This window comes from Pinus tabuliformis, chromosome Q, assembly GCF_031772625.1.
Source record: "Pinus tabuliformis cultivar Carrire ecotype Pingquan chromosome Q, CPIR1, whole genome shotgun sequence".
NCBI classification, from domain to species: domain Eukaryota; kingdom Viridiplantae; phylum Streptophyta; class Pinopsida; order Pinales; family Pinaceae; genus Pinus; species Pinus tabuliformis.
In genome coordinates, this window is record NC_142296.1 from 1,336,416,372 (window position 1) to 1,336,436,216 (window position 19,845).

Genomic DNA, 19,845 nt, shown 5'->3' on the forward strand with positions numbered 1-19,845 from the left:
TCACAGCCTATCTTCAATCTCTTGGTACAGAAGTCTGGGATATCGTGGAAACAGGATACACATTTCCATCAGCAACACCTACAGATCCGGCTGGTAAGAAGCAGTATGAAACAAATGCAAAGGCTGTCAATACTCTATTAGGGAGTCTATCTCAAACAGAATTCGTCAAGGTTATGCAGCTCAAAACCGCAAAAGAAATATGGGACAAGATCGTTCTGAGCTATGAAGGAGATGATCAGGTAAAACGAGCAAAACTTCAAACTCTCAGAATTCAATATGAAAATCTCAGAATGCACAATGATGAAAGTGTGGCTAACTACTTTCTACGTATAGATGAGATTGTTAATTGTATGAAAAACTTGGGTGAAGAAATAAAAGAGGTTGTTTTGGTTGAAAAGGTTCTAAGATCTTTGTCTTCTAAGTTTGAATCAAAAGTTTCTGCCATAGAAGAAAAACAAAATCTACAGAGCATTACCATGTCACAGCTACACGGAATTCTAACCGCTTACGAAATGAGGAAAGGGGGACCATCAGACAAGAGAGAAGCCGCATTCAAGGCCTCAGGAAAAGGAGATTCCAATGACTCAGGACATATGTCAGAAGAAGAAGAAGAATCAAATTTTGTCAAGAACCTTCAACGAGGTTCTGGAAGATTTAGAGGTAAGCTACCTTTCAAATGTTTTGCTTGTGGAAGAGTTAGTCACTATGCTGCCAAGTGTCCTCATAAAGATAAGCTTGACAAAGGTAAGGAACCAGTTAGATGGAACAGAAAACAGAATGTAAGTAAGAAGAGCTATTACACACATGAAGACAGTGATGGACTTTCAAATAGTGATGAAGATGAACAAGGTAATAATTATAGACTTTTGATGGCTTTTGAAGATGATGATTTCTTGGATGCTATAGATGAAGAAGGTCTTTACGAAGAAATTTCTAAACTCAAAATTTGTTTAGAAGAAAAGAATATGATTATAGATACTCTGACATTCCAACTTGCTGAGAGGGAAAAACACCATGAAAAGTTAGAATGTGAAATTGTGGGACTTAGAAAAGAGATTGAGAAAACAAAAGCCCTTAATCTTAGATTTGCTAAAGGATCTGAAACTTTAGATGAGATTATCAAAGTGCAGCGTTCTCCACTAATCAAGACAGGTCTTGGATATAATGAAGAAGCATCTCAAGCGCAGAAGCCATCCACCTCCAAAAGTTATCTTGATGCAGCAAGGAGAAGTGAACAAGTTGACAATCGACAGCAAAGGCATAATGTAGATCACCAGGTAAATCAGGGACAATTTACTTCAAGAATGAACAGAGATCACCAAGTAAATCGGGGGCAATCTACTTCAAGGATGAACAGAAGCTACAACCAACCGCAGGTAAATCATTCTCAATTTGCCTCAAGAATGGATGTCAATGAAAACTACAATCATTTGGTCCGCAGGTTTGATAATCGCAGGAATTTCTTCAATGGCCAATGTTTCTCTTGTCATAACTTTGGACACAAAGCTGCTCAATGTGTTGCCTACAAGACCATCATGACTAGAGAAGCTCAAAAACAAAGAAGTATGACTGGGATCATGAAAAGGACCTACAATAACTTTTCTGCTCTTGAAAATGAAATAGAATGTTCTATTTGTAACAACTTTGGTCATGAAGATTCTGAATGCAGGAGTAGGTTTCGGCAAACAACTCAGAAGGAGCAAGTTTCATTGAGTGCCAAAACATGGAGAAAGAAAGAACCGCAACCAGAAAGATGTGGTATAGCCTTATATGTGGAAGGGCAGGAAAATCAGTGGTACATCGACAGTGGATGCTCGAAACATATGACAGGTGATAAAGAAAAACTTCAGTCATATAGTGCCTTAGAAAAAGAAAAGAAGGTCTCATTTGGAAATGACACCCCTGCACTCATAAAAGGTAAAGGTTATGTTCTTTTAAAAGAAAAGGTCAAAGCGGGAAATGTTATGTATGTTGATGGCTTAAAGCATAATCTATTGAGTGTCAGTCAAATGTGTGATCAAGGAAATGAGGTGATATTTCAATCAAATGGATGTATTGTTCGTGAGCTTGATACAGGAGAAACGGTGATCAAAGGCATAAGAACTCCAAATAATCTATACATTCTCAAGGGAGGACAACAACAATGCTATCTAAGCAAGAATGATGAACACTGGCTATGGCACAGAAGATTGGGGCATCTAAGCTTCTCTCAGATAAGGAAAGCATGCAAATACCAGGCAGTTCGTGATCTTCCAGACATCAGAATTCCAGACAATACAATATGCAAATCATGTCAGTTTGGTAAGCAAACCAGAACTAACTTCCCTGAGAAGGAAGGATCAGCTAGCAGGCCACTTGAACTTGTCCATACTGATGTATGTGTCCATCTAGGAAAAGGTCACCTCGAGGAGAAGAATACTTTATATTATTCATTGACGACTTTTCCAAGATGTGTTGGATAGGACTTATGAAGCACAAAGACGAAGCTTTCGAAAAGTTCAAAGCATTCAAAGCCTTGGTTGAAAACGAATCAGATCGCAGAATCAAATGCCTCAGGTCTGATAGAGGTGGGGAGTTTACCTCGAATGAATTTTTCGATTTTTGTGAAGAACATGGAATAAGAAGGGAATTCTCTACTGCAAGGACTCCTCAGCAAAATGGAGTAGTGGAAAGGATGAACAGAACGGTTCAACAAATGGCTCGTGCTATGCTGGATGAGTCTGGAACTCCCGCAACCTTCTGGGGTGAAGCTGCATTTGCTGCAGTTACTATTCTCAACAAGACAAACGTCCGGGTGAACAGCACTCAAACTCCTCATGAACTCTGGTATGGTAAGACTCCTACGGTAAAATACTTCAAAATTTTTGGAAGCAAATGCTATATCAAAAAGACTGATGAAAATCTTGGCAAGTTTGAACCTAGAGCAGATGAAGGCATTCTCCTTGGATACTCTCCCCACAGCAAAGCATATAAGTGTTACAATAAAAGACTTGGAAGAATTGTTGACAGTATTGATGTAGTGGTTGATGAAGAAGGAAACATTCCTAGGCAAGTAAATTCCGAAAATTTCGAAGATGATGAGGACTATCCTTCAACATCAAATCAGACTTATGATGAAGAAGAAACCCATGAGGCACCAGAAGAACAGATAAGGATAGAAGAGAAGACTCCATCCAGGTACATTCAAAAGAATCATCCAGAAACTCAAATTTTGGGGCAGAAAGAGGCAGGTATACAAACAAGAAGAACAATTTCAGAAGCTTCAAGCTATTTAGCATTGCTCTCCTCCACTGAACCACAAAATGTAAGAGAGGCATGCAAAGATGAATGCTGGGTCAAGGCAATGGATGAAGAACTTGAGCAGATTGAAAAGAATAACACTTGGGAGTTGGTTCCTAGACCAAAAGATAAGAATGTCATAGGGACAAAATGGATATTTAAAAACAAGCTGAATGAAAATGGAGAAGTTATTAGAAACAAGGCCAGACTTGTTTGTAAAGGGTATGCTCAACAAGAAGGTATAGACTTTGAAGAAACTTTTGCTCCAGTTGCTAGACTTGAGGCCATAAGAATGTTCCTTGCTCTTTCTAGCTTTCAGAAGTTCAAAGTATTTCAAATGGACGTGAAATCTGCCTTTCTGAATGGAGACTTAGAAGAAGAAGTGTATATTGAGCAACCAGATGGATTCATCCTTGGAAATGATCCAAAACTTGTATGCAGACTGAAGAAGGCTCTCTATGGTCTTAAACAGGCTCCAAGGGCTTGGTATTATCGCCTGGACAAATACCTCCATCAACAAGGTTTCTCAAAAGGATCAGCAGATAGCAATCTATATATAAAAATTGATAATGATAAATTGCTAATACTTGTTGTGTATGTTGATGATATCATCTTTGGTAGCAATGAAGAAGCCATGAGTCAAAACTTTGCTTTGGTGATGCAGAAAGAATTCGAAATGTCCTTGCTTGGTGAGCTAACATATTTTCTTGGTTTACAAATCCAACAAAATAAAGACGGTATCTTTTTATCTCAAACCAAGTACCTCAAGCAGATCTTGAAGAAATATGGCATGGAAGATTCGAAACCAGTATGTACCCCTATGGTAACAGGATGCAGCCTCAGTGCAAGTGATGAATCAGCAGCAGTGCATCAACCAACCTATAGATCCATGATTGGAAGTCTGCTCTATTTAACAGGTACCCGACCAGACATCATGCATGCAGTGGGAATGGTTGGAAGATTTCAGGCAAATCCAAAGGAAACTCATCTTCAAGAAGTAAAGAGAATTTTCAAGTATCTTCAAGGAACTCAAAACTATGGCTTATGGTATCCTAGAAATACAGATCTCACACTTCATGCGTATATAGATGCAAATTGGGCTGGAAGCGTGGATGACCAAAAAATCACTAGTGGTGGTGCATTCTTTATGGGTTCCAGATTAATATCTTGGTTCAGCAAGAAACAAAGTTCAATTGCATTATCTACAACTGAAGCAGAATATGTGGCTGCTACATCTTGCTGCACACAACTCCTTTGGATGATGCAAACCTTGCAAGATTTTCAAATCACTTGTACTCCACCTATCTCCATCTTATGTGATAATACAAGTGCAATCAGTATATCAAAGAATCCAGTCATGCATTCAAAGACCAAGCACATACCTATCAAATATCATTTTCTCCGGGAACAAGTGCTTGAACAAAAGGTCAAATTGGAGTATGTTCCCTCTAAGGAACAAGTTGTTGATATACTCACCAAACCACTGCCCAGAGAAACATTTGAATACCTCAGACAGAAGCTGGGAGTAGTTGATGCATCATCTTGTTGTTGAAACCTGTCTGTCTCAGAGAAAAGTGGTTGTACGCGAGTTTCATGAGGAGGATCCACGTACATACGCCGGTTTATGTGGATACAGTCGCATATATGTTGGATTGAAGGAAATCAGTGGGGTCAGACTCAAGTTGAAAAGAGTCTGATATGGGTCTAGCAAAGACCATCTGGCATAAGTTCAGGGGGAGCATATATACTTCTAATGATGCATTGTTGGCATTACCTTAGAAGCTCTTGGTTCAAGTACACAGCTATTTTGGTTTCAGGTGGAACAGGTGCAGAGGGAGAACAGAAGGAGAACATGGTTGTTGATCTGAATGATGATTGACAGATGCTGCTGATAGTAGTTATTTATGACTTTCATAATCTTGTTGTAGATATTTCGTCTCTATGTCATGTATATCTTTTATCATCAAGGTCATGTAACGGCCTATTTTGGTTTCCCCACTATGCCTGGGATGAATGATGTAATTTCCTTGTTTGTCATGTATAAACTTCTGGTGTATCCCCACTTGGTTGGGTGGATGAGTCAATGTTGGTATATCCCCACTTGGTTGGGAGATGGATGTATGTATAGAGTCTTTGGTGAGAGGAAGGTCACTTATGATGTCTAAATCATGGTTCTTCTTGTAGAACATCTTTTTGCAGATCCTGCCTACAGTCAGGGGGAGCATGGACAGCACAGCAGAGCAGAGATTTCAGCATGTACTCAGGGGGAGCATAACCCTTTGCCCTTGATGACAAAGGGGGAGAATGACTTTGAGGATCTTGGAGTTGCCATCAAGTCCAAAGGGGGAGATTGTTGGCATTATGACACAGGTTTGGCACTATGGCACAGGTGTTGTCCTTGATGGCAACTCACTCTGATGACAGATCACAGTTCAGGTTCTCAAAATGAAAGAAAAAGATATATACGCAGGTTCCCATTGACCAAGTCGCGTACACACACGGGTCAAATGATCAAAAGACGCGTATGCATATACACGCACTTTAACGCAAGGCAAAGCGCGTACATGTGGGAGCACTTATTTTTGGTCTGTGGTATTTAGTCCTTGGTATTTGAACCTATGGTTTTGGACCATGGTATCTCGTCCGAAGTGTTGAACCCAAGTATTGGGTCCATGGTATTGATTCTTTATGGTTTTGGACCGTGGTATTGTGTAAGGCCTAAGACTATAAAAGGGGAAGGAGATCATTAGGCAAGAACACTTACTGAAGTATTGAATATCTTATGAAAGACAAGATCTAGAACACTGTTCTTTGGTTTGTGGTGCATAGCTGGATCTGAATCAAGGAGGAACCTAAGCGCAAGGAGAAGGATAATTTGATGGGTCAAAATCCTAAGGCTTGAATATTAGTATCTTTGTGTGATTTTGATCTATTATATTTGGTGCATGACTTGATCTATAAATCTGATAACCTGGGTATAATTGATGTCTGAATATTTGAAAGAATGAATTATCTTTTATAGATCTGTACGCAGGTTCAGCGAAGCAAAGGCGCGTATACACGCTGATTCGGTAATTCAAAATAGCGTATACGCAGGTTGGCCTTGATTAAGCAGCGTATGCACGCAGTTGTACACATTGAAGTAGCGTACGTCCTTTTGAAGTATGTTTTAGCTACTTCTATTTATTGCTACAGTATTTTGGGTTCAGAATTGGTGTCTGGTTACTGTTACTGTGTTCTGGGTACAGCTGTCAGAGAAGTGACTATTTGGTTCAGTTTTGTTTGGTGCAAAGGATATTGATTGATGTGGATATTCTTGATGTTTGATTGATGTTATTCATGGATCCAGTCTGAAAATTTATGAAACGTGGTCCCTGGAAGAAAGAGAAGGTTGCAGCATTTTGTAGGTCAGCACCTACGTACTAGTACCTCAGCTAGTACAAGAGCTAAGGGGGTTATAGCTCCCTTCCAGGAGAAGCTGGAGAACGAGAGAAGGTCGTAGCCTTCTACAAGTAGAAGCCTGCGTACTGGTATAAGTCTGCACCAGTATAGAAACATTGTAAAAAGAAGTTTCTAATTAAAAGAAGATAGAGACGAATTGCAGCAGGTGGTTTTCACCCACATTGGGTTTCCACCTTATATCTTATGTTCTTGTGTGTGATTGTTTTATGCTCTGTTTTATTGTTCCTGGTTACTGTTTATATGGTTCTGATGCACAGATTAATGATCAACATCTGAAGAATAAATTAAATTATAAGTTTGCAGGGTATACGCTGGTTTCCTTATCTGTAGTTGCGTATATACGCAGTTTTCACTAACAAAGTAGCGTATATGATCTGGTTGTGAAATGAAAAATAATTGATTTGATAATACTGATTAACCCCCCCTCTCAGTATTATTTCCAACAAACCTTAGTAGAAGTAAAATCTTTTATATATGATGACAATGTGATAATTTGAGATTTGTGTAAGTTTGTTGAAATCTGAGTTTTAGTTGTGATTAATGTTTGATTAAGAAAATCTAGGGTTTGCAACAAACCCTAGTGGAAGCTAGTCATGTTGTTGACTGAGTTGTGATTGGTTTTGATTGTTAAATCTCATGTATGAAATCTAGGGTTTGTATGAAATCTAGGGTTTGTATGAAACCCTAGTGGGAAGTCTAACATATGAATTCTGAAAGTTGTTAGATACTTTGTAGATCTATATTTGTTTGAATTGTTTCTAGGGTTTGTTATATGTTGTAGTAGGGTATGTCATACCTTTGGAAGAAACATTGAAACCCTAGATGTAATGAAAGTTGTTATGATGTAGTCTAGGGTTTATGATATAGTCCCTAAGTTTGGGCATCTAATATATATAAAGTTGAATGCTTCCGTGATTTTGATATGGTTAACTTCATGCTTCTATAGATTTGGTTGTACTTGCTATCTAAGTTGTGCAGGTATGTGATCTTCAAGATAGTGAAGATGTTCGTAAAGAAAAGTTGATGTGATAAGCATGATGTGAATGGTGATGGTAATGATAACTCTGATGAGAAAGATGGAAACCACGAAAGATTCTCTAATGTCGTAAAGAAAAAGTAGAACTCCCTAAGTAAAGAGTGAACCTAGATGAAATCTCCCTAGGTTAAGAGGGAGCTTGAATGAAAGAAATCTCCCCTAGATTGAGAAGGAGCACGGCTGAAAGAAATCTCCTTGGGATAAGAGGATGGTTGAGAATATTACTTGTACAGGAATGATTAGGTCCTCTCTGAGTAAGAGGGAGTGACGGATATGATTCTCTACTTCATGTGTCATGCACTAGACTAGGACTAACAGTCATAAGTTTTAGTGAAGGCCAGAAGTGAGAGAAGAAAATTGGAGAACGTATTTTGAAAGGCTACTAAGATAAGAAAATTTGGATCATTTTATGAAATATGTTGCTGCATGAGAAGTAGGAAAGGAAGCCACATGATTGAGGAATCTTTTGTCAAGATTCAATGGGAAAGCTCTAAATCCTACTATGGAAAGTTGAGAAGCAACATCAAGTTGTCTAGAAGATTTGTATTTGATTATGTACATTTGAAAGTGTATCACTGATTGGGGTTGTGTTTGTACAGGCAAATCTCTCGAAGTTTTGATAGCATGCTGGTTACCAATCAGTTTGATCGGGAGAGATTCGTTGAGGCTTTGTGAGTAAAGCATTTCCGGGGAGGACATCTGGCCGACACCTTATGATGTCTAGGTCCCGAAGTAGGGAAGGTGGCATTGGTCGTAGAGCTTTGACCTCGGATACACACCTGGGACCCTGGGTTGGTGGTTAGCAAGTAAGCTTGAAGAGGCTAAAAGCTTGAGTCCACCATAGTCCCACTTGGATAGATTGCCCTGGTCAGGAATCTAGTCCGTGGCATTGCAGTGCCTAAACTGTTGAGAGACAAATGGATAGATTGCCCTGGTCAGGAATCTAGTCCATGGCATTGCAGTGCCTAAACTCTTCATTGTTCATATAGTTTGAGATCTTCCATTATATTTGTATATCGTGAATACCTCCCTAATTAAGAGGAAGTGTTGAATAATGTAACTAGATTCGGTCTTCATAAATGTATTTGAGTCATTATGTAATGTACTTGTCAAAAGAATAAGGAAAAAAAATTATTATTGTATCAATGACTTATTAAAGAATGGGTTTCATCCTTGGGTCATCATTATATTAGTTAAAGTCCCCATTGTGGACTCCTAGGACTAATATTGAGTCAATAGAGTCATTGTACAATTAAAGAGACCCTTCTTGGACTTTGGAATCATGTAAAAGGTTTATTATTGAGTAAAATATGATTTATGTAACCTCCACACCAAGTCGGCCTAATGGAGATCAAATCGGCCGAAAGGACACCTATTCGACCTCACCTGGAGCCTAATAAAAGGAAGGAGATCAAATTCATTTCAAATATCTCATCTCGAGCTAGTTCGATATCTCTCTAGAAGCCAGAAAAAGTGCGAAGTGGATCAAGGAAGCCAAAAGGAGTGCGAGACTGCGAGTTGGATCAAAGTCAAAGAGAAGGAAGAAATCGAAGTTTTGGTGCTACTCTCTCTCTCTTTCGTGCCCTAGTTTGGGAGATTGAGTCTTCCAAGTGTTGTTGCTGCCAGTTGTTGCCCGATGCCATAAGTTGCTGCATAGTCAAAGTTGTTGGGGTGGAAGTGCTGCTGCAAAGAGTTCGAAGATCTGGAAGGGCTGACTTGGTGTGGAGGGAAGGTTTGGTCTCTATCTAGGTTGAAGAGTCTCTAAGAAAACTATTGAAGGAAGAGAATTTTTGACTAGGTTTTCCCCTCAAGGGGGGTTTTGCCCTGGCATAGTGCCTACATCTTGTGTCGTGTTTTTGTGATCTTCATACACACATAATATGGTAATTACTTGATGAAAGATAAGATAATAAAGTAAAAGAAGCCAACATAACTCACAAGTAATTATCAAGAAAGAGGAATCAAACCCTAATCTACTTGCATTGATTTCTAAACAATTATTAGACTCACTCATAGGAATATTACCTAAGCCTAGTTTGCTATCAGATTATTCGTGTAATTCCCCATCTTGGTATACCTATTTTACACATGGATCGTGATGTAAATGTGGTGTTCATGATTTTGACTACAGTGTTATGTCTTATAAACTGTGTTGTTAGGGGATGTGTCACCAACCCTGGGTGATACATCTCCATGTCTCGTCCCAGAGGATGTCCCATGACCCAGTTGTGGGATGATGTCCACAACTAAATTCGAGGGACATCCCCTCAAAATATGATTTGTACATTCTAATTCCATGCCTAACATTCTCATTTTATGGCCTGACCCACGTCCTGCATGCCCAACAATCTGATTTAAGGTTTAATTTTCATTTTCCATGTCCTGCAATATGCTACATGAATCTGTCCAGTAAATTATCCTAACAATCTGACCTGCATAATTCATTCCCAGCTAACTGATATAGAGATTTAATCTATGCATGTTATGCCCAGTAGTTGTACAAAGGTTCACTTTGTGCTTTCTCTGTCCTTTACAGAGATCCAACCCGTGTGTATATTGCCAAAAATAGACTGTACAACTACTTTCCTTGAGATTCATACTACCCACTGTGTACCAGTCCCCTGAGTTGTGTCAGAGCCATACAAATTACCAAGTGGTGTTGTTCAAAAGTAGAGTTTAAGTTTATTTTACTTGTATCTTGCTTGAGGGGAAATGATAAGTAGAGTAATAAATATGACTTTGAGGGAAAAGATTAGAGAATTTTGTCAACAACTGTGAGTTTCCCTACCAAAGAAAGATCACATTCAGTCCAGTCTTGGTTCATCACCCACCTCCATTGCTCTGTTGGGAAAATATCAATGCCAAAAAGAATGCCCAAATCTCTGATAACCTCGCCAACCATATTATTCTCCACTTCTTGTTCATCCTGGCCAACAAGAAAAGCTTCTGGCTTATTCTATCTCACACAGTCCCCAAGGCTTCTGCAAAAATATCAGAGCAAAGCATAGTGCCTTTAATAGAGCACTGGGAAAGTGCAAGGGTTGACTCTAAATCATCTGCAACATGCACGGTAACTAATTGACCACCTCCCGGCAAGGAAATTCCTCTAATTTGGCACTGCACTCTAGATACTTCTAATATATACCCATGCCATTTCCATATTGTAAAAACAATCTCATTCTTATTAGACATGGGTGAACCCCACAACTTCAGAAATGAAAAAATAAATTACCAATAAAACAAGGAAGAAACAACAGTTTTTTAATAATGAAATTTCCAATATTCCAGCCCATACATCCATAGGCAAACTGTGTTTTTTTTCTGTTTGAAAAACGTCTTGTATTTACAAAAAAATATCTATAAAAGGCAGTCAAAAACTGGAAGGGTATGTAGAACATCATAACCTCCTCCTCAAATATACTAGTACTGAAATAAATCAGGATACACTGTTGGAAACTAATATTGAGCATATTCGATCAACAGAGTGTCCTTAGCCAGTAGTCGATGGCATACCTCATCCCTCAACATAAAATAAAAAGTAGACGAAGAATGTCCACATGATCAAAAACAGACTTACACCTGATCTTCTGAAGTTCCTAAACAACAAGCGAGGATCATAGAATAAACTAACTTCCTCTTCAATCTCCTAATAATTAATTCCATTGCCTGTGATATCAAATTCGCTCTTCCAAAATCAGGCTATCTCTTGGATAAAAAGTGCTAGGAAGACATAGAAGAGCTTTATTGAAGTTAAAAGGTACGATGGAACTATGGACACATCAATAGAGCCAACATGTAGAAATGTCGACTCAGCAAGGAACTACAATTTCTATTACAGAAACCTTTAAATAGGTGTTACCAAGTTATAACACAAGTTAAAAACGATAGCATGGTTGGCCCTTCAACTATGGACATGTACCATTAGACTCAGTTAATCAAACAATACAGTATAATAAAATATATGCCAAAATGGGGCTAGGGTGTGCCCATTAACTCCAAGACTTATGAATTCAGCATACCTGTATATACAGCTGTAACATAAAGAAGCGCCTCTCGAGGACCTTTCATTGCTTCTTTAGGACTTGCATAGCCAGGTCCAACCCCAATACAGCACTGGCTTTCAAACCTTTCCTCAACTTTATCCACAAGAGACTGAAGTGATGAGGTTACATTTGTTATGACACTAGCCATGCTGGACCTTGTTTTATACTGCACATAAAAGATGGTAAATCATACTGGTAAATCCCAAACCAAAAGAACTATGAACAATGGAATAACGCTATTATATTTATCATGAAGGGTAAAAGGTACATCAAATACCATAGAATTTTTTATATTTATTTAATTAATACCACAAAATTAAAAATTCTTGCTCATATAGTATAGTAAGATGAGAAAATGCAAATCTTTTACCTACAATACAACAAAACAGGCAATACTTACTCAGAAAAAAATAAAAAAATAAAAAATAAACAATTGCATTGAACACGACAAAATCTAGATTCTACAATTTCTCAAACACTGTGACCAGCTACATGTATTTAACATCTAACTCATCACTGATCAGCTAATTTAGAGTAATTATTTGAAAGGTATTTTTTTTATTTGCAACATAAGTGGAAGTTACAAACATTAAAATATAAACTCATTTAAAGTACAAACATTTTTTTGCAACAGATAATTAGCACCAAATTCTACTGTCCTAAAGCGATTGTTGCCACAAAATCTAGCAGGCCCAGTGCAAAGCCTCATTGGGTAGGGCCAGACCTTATGTCAACAAGAGAAAGAGTTGCCATTGTTGCCTTAACAACCTTTCTCATGCTCTTTAGTGGTATTCAACCACATGGGAGACTTCCCTAAATCACCTAAAAGATATTCTAATGCTCTGGCTCAAGGTGATGAATACGAGGTCTATAATATTGAGTAGAGCATTTGGCAAGGCCTAGATGTTCTATGCCAAGGTTCAAATACTCTATGCCCAGACCAAAGATAAGGCTGCTATAAGTTTAGGTTTGATTGATATTGAATCATAAGGTGCACAAGGTCATATAGCAGCCAAAAAAGAGATCTTCCAATGATGATCAATAACAAGGGAACAAAGGCCTCCCAATGATAATCAATAACAAGGAAAAAAAGGCCTTCCAATAGAGACTAGGGTTGTGGAAGGAAATTTATTTATACGGCTGTTAGGCATGAATAAACAGAAAAAGAAGGATGACATCATCCCTAGTTAAGGAAGATTAACCATGCACTATGCGAGATTTTGCCTTATATGATTTGTAAATGCAATTCCTAAATTATAAGCCATGAACATCCAACCAAAATTCACTTTTATAAATAAATCTGCCCTAGAAACCCTAGCAGCTAATGTTGGACATCTAGGAATGGGAGAAAGAAAATGAAATTTAATGAAAATTATGGATGATCAACACACCAATGATTAGTGCCTTATCCTACAAGGGTTTAATGGAGTCTTCTAGGGATAAATTTCATGGGAAATACTTTTATGGAGTAAGGGGGGATGCCTAGAGCATCTACTTTTAAAACCCTAACTATTATTCTTGTGAGGGGAAAAATTAAATATAGGGAACACATTCAAAGTTTCCGAACAATTTTGCATGCAATAATGTAGCAAGATCTCAAAAATAATTAAGAATTTAGTCATGGCGCAAATTGAAACCCTACTTCATACATTCGATATGCAAAATATCAATTATAAAGCATTAAACTTATAAAATCCTCCAAAGAAGCACTTCTTTCAATCCCAGAATAACATCTCCATGCAAAGATCAACTCCACAAGAATTTGCACCATAAAATATTGCATCTTGCCCACTGCAACGAAGAAGACTAATTCGCACTCTATTTGGAGAGAATAGAATAGAATATATGATGATCAAAACATGAAATGACGGGAGTCTCTATTTTATATGAGACTTATCTCTCTCATTTCTACAATAATACAAGTAAAAACCCCTAATCACAAGTTTACTTTGAGTGTTCCACAAAAATGAGGTTACAAGCCAACCTCATAGCTCAATAACATAATAAAATATGCCAAAATGCCGACACAAGTGGGAGAAAATGCCTCCTTCACTATAACGTCGTCCTCCAAATGAGCTCTAAATTCATAAGTATCAAGTGGGCTAATGAGTGCTCCATACTCTAAGGAGTAGCTCCATGTCCATGGGGATGACTTCAAAATGCCTCCAAACCAAGACATCATCACCATGGTGCTCAATGTCACCCTCTAAAGGGAAAGAGGGGTGACATGGCACTCTTCTACTCAAGCGTTGGGGTCAAAAAGTGATGTGCAATCCCTCCCCTGTCATCTCAAGGATAATCATTATCATTCAGACTTTGAAACAAGCAACGCCCATCAAACAGTGTCAAGGCCAGCCTAAGGGCATCCTAGGTCCATTGGGTACATCATCAATATCTCCAACACCAAGTTTCATGGGCTCATCATTTCAACATCTTGGGTTACCTCAAAGTGTCAAGTAGCATATGGAATCATCAAGTAGCCCAACGCTCTGCTTTGGGTGGGCAATGCTACATCAACAAGGTCATATTGCTCTCTGGAATGTGTAAAACGACCTCTAGTATGCAGTCGAGTGGAGTGATAATCATGTCTCCAAAGGCCTCTGTTGTTGTGACAATATCACATGACAAAACCTTACTCAAAATCAAGTGAAATCACTAATCATTGGGGACAATAAACGTAAATGCATCATAGTACACAATACCTAATGTTGTGGGCACAATAATATTGTTGGAAGAAATTGTCATTGATGTCAAAGGGCAAATGGGCCATTTATATGGTGCGCTTTATAGAGAATATCATTGACATAACCAAAAATATTGGACTCTTGAAACAATTGACATGGGGCTTGAACGAGTTCAACATAAGTAGTTTGAGTGTTATACTAAAGAGCAAGTTGTTGGCCATGGAGATCGACATACAAGACAAGTGTTTCTCGATGCTGAGGATCCTTGTGTCAAGTAGAAGAATTCACAAAGAAGTAAATTGCTTAAACATATGAAGGAGAAGTTTGCTAAGATGCATATCATAATCTCATGTATAAAATATGATTACAATGTGTTGCACGAGCTCTGGTTTGTATTGTTGTTAATATAGTATATTAGAATTATAAGAACGGGAATGGTTTGTTAAAAAATATATGGTAAAACCTATACACGTCGGCTCCAAAATTACAAGTCAAAATCAACATAAACCTCAAGTCAGCTCCAAAGAAACTTTTTATGTTCAAGTTAGCCCTAAGATGCCTCCTCCCAAAATGTATAAATATCCATAGTTGTGGGCACTTGAAAGAGATAATTCAGAGTATTTTAATCATCGACTGAAGTGTGAACAAATTAACCAACTTGGAGCTTTTCATTTCCTTGTTTTCTATGTTTTGGATCAATGGTGAAAAAGCAAGCATTTCGTTCTGATCTCTGCAGTGGGTTGTAGTTCCGAGTCAAAGTCTTGGCAAAGGTCAATTAACATGATGAGTAACCGTTGATGGAGATCGTTGATTTGTCGTCGTCCACAATGCGAAATACAACATTGAATTTAGCAGAGTATGCTTATCAAAGGAATATTGCTATAAGTGGATATGGATCGGGTAATGTTTACAACGACATAATCTAAACACAAAGTTTGTAGTTGAGTAAAATTTGAATGTCAAGGAGGAAATGCATATGCTCATAAAGTTGAGTCGCCCAAGTTGACTGACCACACAATTGCTTAATGCTTACTTATACATTTAAGGTTTGATCATTAGTACTTGAAAACAAACGAACAGAATTGGAGTTTCATTCATGGAATACATTATTCAGAATAGGAGAGAAAATGTAGTGCGTTGAACGGCGACATAAATCCAAAAAGATATCTCCATGTTAAGATGTGAAGCAATGTTTTAAAAGGACGTTGTGAAAATTTGCACGGGGCTGGTCTGCTTGGGTCCTCCAAGTTCATTATTTGTAAGCTGATTTAGGTGTGTTATGATCCCGTATAACACTTTACGTAAAAACTTTGTGTATGGAATGTGATCTAGTTGTTCAACTGTGGATTCCCCTGGCGATTGATTTGTTTGCTCAGGGTTGTATGCTTAAGTGAATTAGAAATAGATTCATTTACTATACATTGGGTGCTTCAGCATCTCAAATGTAAGGTTCACCCTATGTGTTTTATGACATGTGAATTGAGTAGAGGCAGAAGGGCAATTCGGTGATTGAGATAAGATGCCAGCATAGAAGTTCTGTGAAAATTCATTGTGTATATATTTGTTGGTTAATGTTCAAATATAATGTATGTTGCAGAGTGAGATTATTGTTTGTTGAGTTTGTTTAGTGTTGTTGTAATTGGGTCACTATTCCTGGTACGGGAGCTCAAAATTATTGTTCTATAGGGTGGAAGGGTGGTGCCAGGAAAAGAATTTGTGGCTTCCTTCATGAGGTTTTCGCCTCCTTCAAGTGGATGCTGGTAAACCAAGGGTTGTAGCTCCTTCCAGTAGTGGATGGTAAATAAACCTAGGGTTGTAGCCCTTCCAGTTGTAGCTAGTAAACTAGAAGTTGTAGCTTCCCTTGTAATATAAATAAATAGTTCATATAATTCTTATGTGTTCCTTGTTGTGATGTTATTGTTTAATGCCCTATGGTCTTTAATTGTTGAAATTTATGAAATATTGATTCACCCCCCCCCTAGTATTTCCAACAAATACTTCAAATGTCTAGCTAGATCAACTCCTGTGAATAGATTACATCCTTATGTTAGGGATGGTTAGATGGATAACCCTATTATGTGTTTCCAACTAAGGGAAGTGACATGTCCCAAGTTAGCCCATCAATCCATAGGTGTGTGTGAGAATAGCAATAGCAAAGTGGGAAAGACTTCAAGGCAAGGTGTCATAGCCAAGTGACCAGTTAATCGAGGTCTGAGATCCTAAGTGTATAGATGTAAGGAGGGAGTAATCTTGGAGGCATGATTTACCCCTTTCCTCGGCCTATATTTTCACCCCTATAGTGTGTCTTTTACTTCTTTATGGTTTGTTTTGATTTGGGTGCATAACTCAAGAGCCCCAGCTTTCTTTTTCGAAATTTTGCATTCAATACCCCTTGAAGATGAGTCAGTTTATCGCTCATCAAGGTTGGGACAATACAAAAGTTCCTTATATAGATGAAGCATCATGTGCTTGAGGAAATGGATGATGGATAATGAGGGGGTAGAGCTCATGCTATGCTTTTTCCCACACACTAATCATGTCCCGACCATCTTTTGCATTTTATATTTTTCTTTCACTGTGGCTTTCTTATGCTTTTAACTTTCTTTTAGCTGCATCAACCTCCAAGGCAAAGTTTTTCGACCCAAATTCAAGGATGAGGATTAAAGGGTACCAATTCCCATGATCAATGATCACCATTCCAAATAATGGAGATGAAATAATGGAAAAAAAGGAAAGTGGTAAGTATGGAATATCATGGACACACTACTTCAATTAGAGCCTCCCCAATAGTTCCCTTCCTAAAACCCTAAGGCCTCTAAGGAAGTCCCAATGGGCTAGAGTTAAAGAGTTAACCTCCCAGGTGAAGTGAGGGAACAAGAATACAAGAAATATTGGTAAATCATCAAGTTTTCCCCTTGATTCATATTAATATGCCCATAAAATTAAGTGAAAACACATGATTGCAGAATGGTTAAAGTACCTGCCAACAGATGACCCACCTTCCTTCAAGAAGGAAAGCCAAATAGGAGATAGGGATCTAACAGAGCAACCAATGGAGGATCCTTACATCATGTTATTTATTGATCAAATAGGGGTGTTGGCTAGCTAGCTATCCAAGGAGGAGAAAAAAATTCTCCTATGGGTTACCCACCTTTTGATGGGTAATAAGGATCATTATTTTTCTCCATGACTGAGGACAAAATTGTCCCCAATTATGTTGTGAACGAGGGGATTATTGTTCTAGAGAGGATGGAAAAATCCACTAGTATTGCACAACTAAGTTCTAGTCTATATATCGACTAGGTACTTGGTGATATATTGTTTTATCATGGAAGGATGGAAAAATCCACTAATATTGCACAACTAAGTTCTAGTCTATATCAACTAGGTACTTGGTGATATATTGTTGTCTGCATTAGATAAGAAAAGTAGTAAGGATAATTGAAAAGTAATCAAATTTATTATATGGCGAAGGAACACAATGATCGAAAACAAATTATTCTTGTAGAGTTGAGAAGTATATCAATTGGCATGTACTACTTGCATCATAAAGATGAATGAACTATGTCAAATAAGTACAAGTTCCTATTTCTCCATAAACAAATAGTTGGGAAAGTTATAACCTCATTATTACTATTTTGAAATCATTTTACGAACAACAAGAACCACAAGAGTTATAGTCAATAAGGACAAGAACTTGTAACATTTGTTATAACATTGTGACATCACACAATTTCCTTCCTTCTCTTCAGCAAACTAAGGTATTGAAACATCTTCCCATCCCACCTAGTAATACTAACACTTTCAAGACCTTACTACTCCTCAAAAAGGGCCAACCTTCTACTATACTTCGGTAACCCATCCTTCTACCTCAATTAACTACCATAACTAAGTTATAAATTATAATGATTGATAATCATTGACCCAACTCACACGAGTATGGTATAATTTTAAGCTCCATGAAAGTATGGTTATACTATAATTAAATTGCACATCGCATAGAGAATATTCTTAGAAATCATTTTTCTTAAGAATGAAGAATGCATATAGTGATGGCATGAGTGATCACTAGCACATATTATGTGGAACTATACTTCTTGATTTACAATAAGTTTAAAAGAAATGTTTATTGATTTCTCAAAATTCTGTATAGTTGTGCCATGGATTGATTCACGTTGAATTTTTTGTGAAGGGAATTAAGAAACATGCTCCAAGGGGCTCAACCAAGAATTTTGTGTTGCACCTAGCTCAATGTTACCAGAGCATCCCCTTAGGAGGTGTGTGAAAATTCCTATACTCAAGGAACCCCTACTGCAGCAAAACTGAATTTACTTCTCCTACTTGATTTTAATATACATTATCAAGTTATTTTCTGAAAATACTCAAGTAAATTACTTCTGCAGCCTACACCAATTTAATTTGATTACATGAAACAAGAAATTGAACAAAGAACAAGATGCATAGGACACCATTATTTTTGGACAAAATAGTCCCCGGAAAAACCCAATGCGGAAAACCGGTGCAGCAGCTCGAAGGGTTTTATATCATTAAGCAGTAGTTCTGAATACAATGTTGGATGCCCTCCCAACACTCCAGCTACAGAGAAAAATATAATGGCGGAAAACTAAGTGAGATTACCTCCCTTCACCCGACAAATTCCAGCTAATCCGGCAACAAAACTAGCAAACCCCAGCTATCTCTACGTTGGCCCTGCGTAGGCCCTGCATCAGCCCTGTGCTGTCTCTTCTGCCTCCTGGAGCTTCTGCGTCAACCTCTCCCGAATGTTCGGCAGTTTCGGATTTTTGTGTGAGAGCAGCCTCACTTCTGCGTTGGCCCTTTTGGCTCTGCGTCAAGACTGCGTGGACCCAAACTGGCCCAGTGTCAGTCCCTTTAGGTGTTGCGCTGCCTCCACTAGTGGCTCTTTGCCTCTCTGCCCAGTGTTCCCAAACTATACCTGCCCCTCTGTGGTAGAATGATTACTTAGTTCGAATTTCTCAGCTTCCTAGCCCCAGAAATCGAACTCCAGATCAATTCGTTCTCTCCATGTGTATTTCTAAATGAACCCCAAGCCTCATTCTTATACTTTTCTCGTTGAGACTTCAATGGCCAAGATTAAGTCTCTAATCAACGGCTAAGATTAAAACTTGACTTGATCCGCTTTCTAGAACATTCTCACCCCTATTTTGATTAATACCCATTAATACTTTAATTTTCCGAAGTTTAGACTTAGGAACCCCATTAAAAATATTAATTATTTTAATAAAATACAATCTGGTGGAATTTCACCAAACGGTTTTTAGGTTCTTTAGAACTCATGTGCCTTAGCCTTTCCAACAATTTT

General features: G+C 38.1%; 1 protein-coding gene across 1 annotated transcript in view; it reads right to left on the reverse strand.

The window, feature by feature from the left end:
* Positions 1-19,845, reverse strand: part of LOC149224783 (selenium-binding protein 2-like) — a 53,518-nt gene that overhangs the window by 18,427 nt on the left and 15,246 nt on the right. The window contains exon 2 of the mRNA XM_089386257.1: positions 11,797-11,986. Coding sequence (XP_089242383.1) covers positions 11,797-11,968 — 172 coding nt within the window. The 5' untranslated portion in view covers positions 11,969-11,986. The remainder of the gene's footprint in view (positions 1-11,796; positions 11,987-19,845) is intronic.